Raw genomic sequence first — 10,399 nt, 5'->3', positions numbered from 1 at the left:
CTTCACGTTTATACCCATTTTATTTACCTTGTTTCTCAACGATATATTCAAAATAATTAATGTTTGTAATTTTTTTGTCAAGTTGGCAACACATTTAAAATTGCAGAACTGCCAACACAAAATTTGTTTGAATTATGAATAACCTCTGTATTTATCGTAAATATTTTGTCAAATTATATTAACAATCAATTCAGAACTGGTCTCCGTTCCCTTGTTTTCACAAAACTAAAACAAAAGAAACATTTTTAGGAACGCTTCCTTTTTAACCATCAAAGGGTTAATAAACAAAGTTTGGTAGTAGTAAGTATGAAAGTTGTTTATACTCCAGGGTCCAACCTTTATAATCTTCTTAGACCCCAAAGGATGAAGCGGCGTCTAGGGAAAAGTTTCGCAATTAATTATTGTAAAGACTGTAAAAGTATACAAAGGACACGTGAAAGTTAATTATCACTTCATTCAAAAAATACTATAAATATTCATTAAAAAGTCTCGTGTTACACGAAGTGTGTCCTCAGTTTTCTTTTATCTTTATAAATATGCCGTTTATTATTTTTACTTCCCGAGCGTAAGCAAAGGAAGTATTGTAATCGAGTCCGTCGGCCGACTCTCTACTTTTACGTTTTCTCGATCTTTCATGACCCCTAGAATACGAAGAAATAGGTCTCCCATTTCCGTCTGTCTGCCGTCCCGGATTTTTATTAGACAGATAATCTCCGAAAGTACTGGACCGATTGTTGTGAAATTTTGTACTTATATTAGTAATATCATGTAGATGGTAAAATGCTAACCAAAATTTGTCTAATCATCCCCATCGCTAATGCGATGACGTCACTTCAAAATTGTACATAGTAAATGGGTCTTAAATTGTATAAAATAACATAGTCCTACACATGTAGCTTACGACTCCGAATTCAGTTTTTACCCGAAACGTCCAGATTTTTGGAAAAAAAATCAAAATTATAAAACAACATTTTGCAATTTAATTTTGAATCCGAATGTTTTGAAATGTTGCAGATGTTTTAAGGCTATAAAGAGCATCATAAATCTTTAGTCAAAATATATTTGGTTATCCCCTCCAAAAACTTGATGACGTCAGCTCAAAAGTTTGCCGAATAAATCCTATCTAAAATGTACAAAATATGATGCGTCTGTACTTGTGATTTATCATTCCATTCACATTTTTTGGATTTGCATATACAGGGTGACTCAAAAAAATTAATGAATGCGCAAAATTTATTTTACTGATTTACTCAGGAACTGCAAAACCGAATGCTTTGAAATCTTGAAGATGTTTTAAAATTATCATAAGCATGGTAAATTTTCGATCTAAATGTATTTGGTCGTCCCTCCTAAAAAATTTATGACGTCACCACAAAATTTTGCTGAATAAATCCTATCTAAAATGTACAAAATATGGTGAGTCTCTTCTCGTGATTTATCATTCCATTCAAATTTTTTCGATTTGCATATACAGGGTGACTGAAAAAAATTAATGAATGCGTCAATTTATTTTATTGATTTAATTAGGAATTACAGAACCGAATGCTTTGAAATCTTGGAGATGTTTTAAAGTTATCATAAGCATGGTAAATTTTTTGTCAAAATGTATTTGCTCTTCCCCCCTAAAAAATTGATGACGTCACCCCAAAATTTTGCTGAATAAATCCTATCTAAAATGTACAAAATATGATGAGTCTGTACTTGTGGTTTATCATTCCACTCATATTTTTTTTATCGATTTAATTAGGAATTACAAAACCGAATGCTTTGAAATCTTGGAGATATTTTAAAGTTATTATAAGCTTAGTAAACTTTTGTTCAAAATGTAGAGTCATCAAAATTGATTGAGAGAGTTGGTAAACCTGAACTTGAATAATTTGGTTTATTAAGTTGTATAAAAATAGTAGCTGTCAGATTTGAAGTTTCAAGTTTCAAATTTCAAGTCAGTGGCGTCTTTTTTCAACTTTTTTTTTGGTAAAAACATTAGTTGTCAGATTTAAAGTTTCTAATTTTTGTCACGCCACTGAATTCATTGCCATATAACCTTAAACAAATCTGTCATAAAGTTGACAAACTTCACGACAAAAACAGGGGGTACCAACTCTCTCAATCAATTTTGATGAGCCTGTAGAGTCATCAAAATTGATTGAGAGAGTTGGTAAACCTGAACTTGAATAATTTGGTTTATTAAGTTGTTTAAAAATATTAGCTGTCAGATTTGAAGTTTCAAGTTTCAAATTTCAAAACTCAGTGGCGTCTTTTTTCGACTTTTTTTTTGGTAAAAACATTAGTTGTCAGATTTGAAGTTTCTAATTTTTGTGACGCCACTGAATTCATTGCCATATAACCTTAAACAAATCTGTCATAAAGTTGACAAACTTCACGACAAAAACAGGGGGTACCAACCCTCTCAATCAATTTTGATGACCCCGAATGCTTTGAAATCTTGCAGATGTTTTAAGGTTATAAAGAGCATAATAAATTTTTAGTCAAAATATATTTGGTTATCTTCAGCTCAAAAGTTTGCCGAATAAATCGTATCTAAAATGTACAAAATATGATGAGTCTGTACTTGTGATTTATCATTCCATTCATATTTTTGGTTTTGCATATGCAGGGTGACTCAAAAAAATTAATGAAGGCGTGAATTTATTTTATCGATTTAATCAGGAATTATAAAACCGAATGCTTTGAAATCTTGGGAATATTTTAAAGTTATTATAAGCATGGTAAACTTTTGTTCAAAATGTATTTGTTCATCCCTCCAAAAAAAAATTGATGACGTCACCCTTAAATTTTGCTGAATAAATCCTATCTAAAATGCAAAAAATATGATGAGTTTGTACTTGTGATTTATCATTCCATTCATATTTTTTAGATTTTCTTAAGAGGTGGCTCAAAAAAATTAATGACGTCAATTTATTTTATTGATTAAATTAAAGGCAACACTTATTATTAGTATTACATTGGACCAACCCAATTTGGTAGACACAAATTTTTTTAAAGTAAAAACTCGGTTGAAACATAAGGGTAGCACGCTTATTTACATCGACTTTAACATTACAGACCTGCATTTGTTTTGTGCGCTGACTAGGTTCCGCGAATGTGGAATAGACATGTTTATAATCAACCAATTGTAAATTCCACCGTCAAAAATTAAAATAAAACCCAATGTTTTATATAATAAGCGGAAGTCGAAGCAATAAAACCGATGGTCGTTTTGTTTACAGTTTCTCTGTTTGACTCTCACGTATGCTGTTACGCTTATCATCTTAAATTAAGAATGCTTATACATAAACGATTTTCAGTTGCCTCTCACCGGCGCCGTATACGTGAGTAAATTGTTTCGTTATTTTATTGATTATAACAAATCAATATTCAAAACGACCCAATTCATTTTCCCGAAAATTTGGGAATACAATAATTTTATTCTTAGTATTACACCACATCTATCCCAACTGATATACGTGTCCTTGCAAAAATGTTGATGACGTCATCGCAATTTTTTTTTAAATTCCCACTACAAAAATGTAATGAGAAAAAATACAATAGGCATGCAGTCGTCAAGTTTCCGACAGCGAGGGAAGTACTGTCTAAACCCTTTAGACCAATTTTTAGATTTTTGTGTAAATATTCCCTTCAAATTAAATGAGTCACTTTAGGACGATACTTACCTATTGTGTTTCTAGCTTTAATAAAACACGTCGAACGTTAACAGGGAGAATACAACACATCAAATAATGTATTTAGGAACACTACAAGTTCCAATGAAATTTAATAGATACCTAGTTTAACAGTTGATTTTATTTGAGATGCACTACTTTCGATGGGAAGTTCTACAAAACAGAGCAATAAAAGTCGTTGAAGATGTCTTGGTCAGAGTTTTTATGTCAGTTTTATTATGTTTCTTACAAATAATGACATTTTTCAGTGTGACTATACAAAAGTGTTAACGTTCTCGTTTACTAGAACAGTAAAACAACGTCTACTTATATTGCTTGGTTTGAAAATTTTCTCTGAATGTATAATAAAAACAATTCAATTTTACATGTGGATTGTCCAACCTTTTGAAATGAAATGAGCGAACGAAATGGGAAAATTGAATGGTTTTTAAACCTCACTAGCGAGAGCACAGGATCGGCAAATTCCTCAAAAATCGGTAAATAAATAAAACTGACAATATTTGTAAGTGTTGTATTGTGAGGTTGCAGTAGGAGCTGTACTGGGTACAGTCTCGTTACACATGAGATTACAAATTGAAAAATGGAAATAAACCAAACAACCGGAACAAGGAAAGACACACACAACTACTGACAAAAGAGTTGTAAAAATACACTTACACAGCTGGAAATGAGACTTAGTAAAAAATACTGCAGTCCCAAATTTTAATTTTTTTTTTAATTACTTGTTACAATTAAACCTCTCATTCTGACACCGATACAGCAAATGCAGGCATTCGTTTAAAAGAATTTTTCTTAAAACCCTCTCTCACTCAAACGCTCTTATAAAATACATCGCGACCGGATGTATGTTACATATTCTCAATGGACATAATATTTATAAGTATGTTATACAATTTAAATTTATCTTCACTATACAAAATTGATCCTAATAAACGAGCTCGCGCTCGTCGACGAGCCTGCGGGCGCGCGCGGATCGCGCGACGCTGGTCGCGAGTTTCGCCGGCTTTCGGAAATCTTTAGGAACTTAACCCCACAGCTAATATAGGAAACGCGATCAACCAATAAATAAACAAGATCTCGCCGGCTGGGCCCGCGACGGGGCCGCCGCTCCCCCGCGCCCCCGCAGCCTCCGCTCGAAATATCTGTGTTACTCAGAAGACAAACAAGACAGTGTGATGTTTTATAGCTACTGTACAAATGAGCTGCATCATTCGAGAACCACATTCATTCTGTAGAGGTACCTATGGTGAGTGGTTCCAAAAGGAACCATTGTAAGATTGCACAGTTTCGGGTGCAATAGCCTTATCCAGCTTGCGGTGCCAGCACCGCATCCGGTGCTGCCACCACAACCCCGACAATCGAGTTTCTTCGTCACAATCCACTCCAAGTTAAACGCAGTCCGTCGTATCCCGTCTCACTCCCGTCAATTCTTGCACTGGATAGTCTTTACTTTGTAAACTTGCATATAAAATTAAATAAAAAATGAAAAACAACGTGTCACTGGCTAGTAGCGTGATCGCACTGTCAACAGGAAATACTGACTCGGAGAGATTCTAATGTTCGTTATTTATTACGAATGAACTATCATCACTGGCTCACTGCGGGCGATTTTTTATCGGAGTCCTGGTTGGAGGGGGTGTTGCCCTGGGGCGGGCCCACACCCGGCCCCCGGTCGCCCACGCCCGCACCCCACGAGTTCGAGCCCGGCATCGGCGAGTCCGCGTGGAAACCGTGGTTGTCGTGGTCCAGGGAGTTGGCCGCGTCGTACTGCGTGTTCTCGAGCCGCGTTATCAATCTCTCGTCTTCGTCACCGAATTCACCACCCATCAGCGACGGCTCACCCACTACCATCACGTCCTGAAAACAAATTAACATCAAATTCAACTCTACAACACACTTTATTCGATTCTTAAATTTAACTTTAATTTAAACCCACATTTTATTGAACATATTTATTAATTTTTTATTAAAGCCCATTTGACGACAGAGTAAAAATACTACGAGAAGAACACATTTTGACCAGTGGCGTACCGTACGGGTTTTAAAATTGGGTGCAAACATGTGCTGTCAAGAAAATCAAATTAAATTGGAATTCTAAAAAAAAATATTTGGATATTTTTTTGTAACATGTATGTAAAAACAGATTTATCTGACGTTTAGAAAATTTGATTACTTGTTCGATTACTGGTTTTTAGTGAAATTCGTCAATATACCACTGTACACAATAGTGGAAATGGTCACTGATGGATACATTAAAGGCACAATTAAAAAATCTTATAGTAGTTTTTTAAACACAGGTTTTCTCGATCGTTGACACCAAAACCGCAATTTCAGGGAAAATGTCTTTGATTTTTTTCATTTATGTTTGAATTCCATCCTTCTGTTTCTTTTCTAAAAACTGCAATGCAAAATTTTTTAATCAAAATAATTTTTATTTTTAAAGCACAAATTAACAATTTACTGTTAAAAGTGGTAGTGGAAATTAAAGTAGAACCCTTTCACCTCAAAAATTATCTCTAGGTTTTCACTCTAACAAAAGTTAACGTGAATCCCTATGGCTACTTTTAAAAAACATGTACTGTATACAATATGTATACCGGGTGTCTGGAAAATCTCGTATTAATTCTCCGCTAAGCTCTTCCAGTTTCGGCCACAAAATCTTGGGCAGTTTTGTCATTCCAGTGACATAAGAAGCTCTAAAACAGGCTTTACCTATTTATAACCTCAAATTTGCCATGTTTGTCATTTTGACGTAGACTGGAATGTGGATGATGACGTACGTCAAAATTTATTTTTTAAAACTGTCAATCGTTATGACAATAAAGCATAGACTACATCGTGCTTTTTTAAATGATAGAAAAATACTGCCCAAGATTTTCTGGCCGAAACTGTAATAAAACATTTAGTTAATATTTCTCTAGCCCATTTCAGTTAGAATGTATAAAGATACGGTTGTGTTGTTTTTGTAATAATTTGATAAAATTCCATTTGACAACAATTTTAAAGCGAAGGTACAAATCTGCAAAAATCGAGTAAGCAATTAAAAATGTTTGACGTATCAAAAATTGTCAGTTTTCCAAACCCTACGTTTAAAAGGTTAGCACCACTGTTTTCAGCTTGCAAAAGTTTAGAAATCGTACGAAGTCTATTTCTGAATTTATTTGTTGGGACTGAGATGAGATATAGTAAAAATAAAAGTTAGCAACTTCTATGACACAAGCTTTTTTAATCTGTATCGTTTCTAACAAAATAAATTGACGATATATCTGGTATGATTTCAGGAGTTTTGTAAGTTGAAAACAGTGTTCTGAAATTTCCTTTAATAATGTACCTATTGATTTTTAAAAATACGTTATGCAAAAATTTCACTAAAATTAAAAGAAAAATATGATCACAAACTGCTTTTGACAAAATTTCCCTTGCGTTATACATATAAAGAAAGTTACCCACAACATATATTTAAAATTTCAAAACCATAACTCTCTTCATAACGGAGATATTACATTCTGAAAATAGATCGACAATTCCTCTGAGAAAACGTAGCGACTGGCCTTAAAGAAATCTGGTGTTTTGTTGCTGCATGAACTTGAAAAAATCTTTTGAGCTTTGAATGTTTTATTTTTTACGAATCTGAAAGTGTATTATTTTGGGAGCTCATTGAGTTTTTTTTTTTTGTAAATTATTTAAGAATTTTGGGTGACTTTGGTGTTCTATTTTTGGAAAATTAGTGTTTTATTTTTTAAGAGATTTAAAGGACGTGGGGAGTATCCGACTTTTTACCCTTAGTGTTTTAATTTTGAAGAAGTTCGAAGAATCTCAGGGACCCCTAGTGTTTTATTTTTCAAGAAGTTTAAATGAGCTTTTGAACACCCGATGTTTTATTTTTGAAGAAGTTTAAAGAGTTTCACGAACACTCGGTATTTTATTTTGAAGAAGTGTAAAGAATCTCAGGAATCTCTAGTGTCTTATTCTTGAAGAAGTTTGAAGAATATCACAGACCCCTAGTGTTTTATTTTTGAAGAATTTGACCAGTTTTTGAGAATTTTGTGTCCTCATTTTTTTTAGCTAGCTCTGTTTTAAAATCAGTCTTATCTTAGCAGGTACTAGCCCCACCCACCCACCCTCTCTTTTCTTAGTGGATATCTCATCTGCCAAAATCAGTTATATCTTAGCAGCTACTAGCCCCACCCACCCACCCCCTCTTTTCTTTGAAGGTAGGGTTTTTAAAAATTTTGCTTAGATTTGCTGTGTATCTTTATTTTTAATTAAATATTTTTATTAATATGTTTTCTTTATTTTATTATTTTATGAAATATCAAAAAATTTCTGAATTTATCAATCGGAAGTATCCCACATTTCATATTGTTAAAAATCAAATATTATTGAGATTTTCAAATAATATACATAATTAGTGTTGCTATGTGATATCTTGAGTGTAAAGAATCACAGGAATCTCTAGTGTCTTATTTTTGCAGAAGTTTGAAGAATCTCACGGACCCCTAGTGTTTTATTTTTGAAGAATTTGACCAGTTTTTGAGAATTTTGGAACCCCGTTTTTTTTTTTTAATTTAAAACAATCTTCAAGGTTTTAGGTATCCCTGTTTGGAAAGAATTTGAAAGTGCTTTGGAGCCTCTAGTGTATTTTCTTATAATAATTTAATTGAATTTCTTAGATCGCTTATTTGTCAAAATCACTCTTAATAGGTACTAGCCCCACCCATCCGCCCTCTCTTTTCTTAGAGGGTATCTCATTTGTCAAAATCTGTTTTATCTTAATAGGTACTAGCTCCACCCACCCTTTCTTTCATTGGAAGATATCTCATTAGCCAAAATTACTCTAACCTTAGCAGATACTAGCCCCGCCCACCCACCCTCTCTTTTCTTAGAAAATATCTCATCTGCCAAAATCAGTCTTATCTTAGCAGGTACTAGCCCCACCTACCTGCCCTCTCTTTTCTTTGAGGGTAGGGTTTTTAAAAATTTTGTTTAGATTTGCTGTGTATCTTTATTTTTAATTAAATATTGTTATTAATATTTTTTCTATATTTTATTATTTTATGAAACATCAAAAAATTCTGAATTTATCAATCGGAAGTATCTCCTACATTTCATATTGTAAAAAATCAAATCTTATTGAGATTTTAAAAATGGATATAAACACCAAACTTATTCCGGGCCAATCTCAACATTTATTCTCGTTGTTAGGTTATAATCAATCTAATTTGTGTTGCTATGTGATATCTTGAGTGTAAAGAATCTCAGGAATCTCTAGTACCTTATTTTAGAAGAAGTTTGAAGAATCTCACGGATCCCTAGTGTTTTATTTTTGAAGAATTTGACCAGTTTTTGAGAATTTTGGGACCCCGTTTTTTTTTGAAAAATTTAAAACAATCTTGAGGTTTTAGGTATCCCTGTTTGGAAAAAAATTAAAAGTGCTTTGGAGCCTCTAGTGTATTTTCTTATAATAATGTAATTAGATTTCTTAGATGGGTTATTTGTCAAAATCGCTCTTATCTTAGCACCCCGCCCACCCACCCTCTCTTTTCTTGGAATGTATGTTATTTGCCAAAATCAGTTCTATATTAGCAGCTACTAGCCCCACCCACCCGCCCTTTCTTTTCTTAGAGGGTAGTTTTTAAAAATTTTGTTTAGATTTGCTGCGTATCTTTATTTTTAATTAAATATTGTTATTAATATTTTTTCTTCATTTTATTATTTTATAAAACATCAAAAATTTCTGAATTTATCAATCGGCAATGTTTCAATTTTATAATTTTTTTTTCAATTTTCCTTTGTTTAATTTTTCGATTTGCGATTTTCAATTTTTAATTTTTTTTGTTTGTTCAATTTTTCGATTTGCAGTTTTTAGAGATTTCAAGTTTAAATTTTTCGATTTTCCATATTTTAAATTTCTTCAATTTTTTGTTTCTACAATTTTTCAATTAGGAATTTTCGGTTTTCACTTCATTTCATTTTAAAATGAAAACTCGAAGCTCGATTCTTATCGTAAAATTGAAGAAACAAAATAAATAAAAAATTGGGAACTCCTGGAAATTTCAAATCGGAAAATTGCAAAATCTAAAAATTTAAACATCCAAATGTTGGAAAATCGGTAAACTGAAAAATTGAAAAAACGAAAAAATTGAAATTGAAAAAACAAAAAAATATAAATTTAGAACATTGGAAAATGGAAAAATTCTAAAAAAAAAAAAATGAAAAACCGAATCGAAAAATTAAAGAAATGAAAAATTGCAAAATCAAAAAGCTTAAACACCCAAAAGCAGGAAAATCGGAAAACTGAAAAAATTATAAAATTGAAGCAGTAAAAAAAAATTAAAAATTGAAAAATTGCAAAACGAAAAGTAAAATTGTAAAACCAACAGAAAAACGAAAAATTATGAAAATAAAAAAATGAAAACCAAAACCAAAAGTCGAAAATCTGAAGAAATGAAAAATCAAAGATTCGAAAAATTAAAACATCCAGAAGTTAGAAAATAAAACTGAAAAATTTTAAAATGAAAACTTGAAGCCCGATTCTTATCGTAAAATTGAAGAAACCAAATAAATAAAAAATTGAAAAAAATGAAAAATTGGAAAATCAGAAAAGTGAGAAATTTTAAAATAAAAACTCACATTGAAAAATTGCAAATCAAAGTATTGAAGAAACTAAAAAATGAAATTGAAAGAACAAAAAATTATAAAATGGGAACATGTGA

At 32.1% G+C, this 10,399-nt stretch overlaps 1 protein-coding gene across 5 annotated transcripts in view; it reads right to left on the bottom strand.

Annotated features, from left to right (window-relative positions):
- Window positions 1-4,180: 4,180 nt before the first annotated feature.
- Window positions 4,181-10,399, bottom strand: part of LOC135128634 (LIM domain-binding protein 2) — a 187,085-nt gene continuing 180,866 nt past the window's right edge. For all 5 annotated transcript variants that reach the window (XM_064055592.1, XM_064055593.1, XM_064055594.1 and 2 more), the window contains exon 9: window positions 4,181-5,540. In XM_064055592.1, coding sequence (XP_063911662.1) covers window positions 5,271-5,540 — 270 coding nt within the window. In that variant the 3' untranslated portion in view covers window positions 4,181-5,270. The remainder of the gene's footprint in view (window positions 5,541-10,399) is intronic.

Source organism: Zophobas morio, unplaced genomic scaffold (genome assembly GCF_036711695.1).
Source record: "Zophobas morio isolate AGI-343-1 ecotype UQ-CSIRO unplaced genomic scaffold, CSIRO_AGI_Zmor_V1 ptg000014l, whole genome shotgun sequence".
NCBI lineage: Eukaryota > Metazoa > Arthropoda > Insecta > Coleoptera > Tenebrionidae > Zophobas > Zophobas morio.
This window is presented reverse-complemented; position numbering and strand designations above follow the sequence as displayed.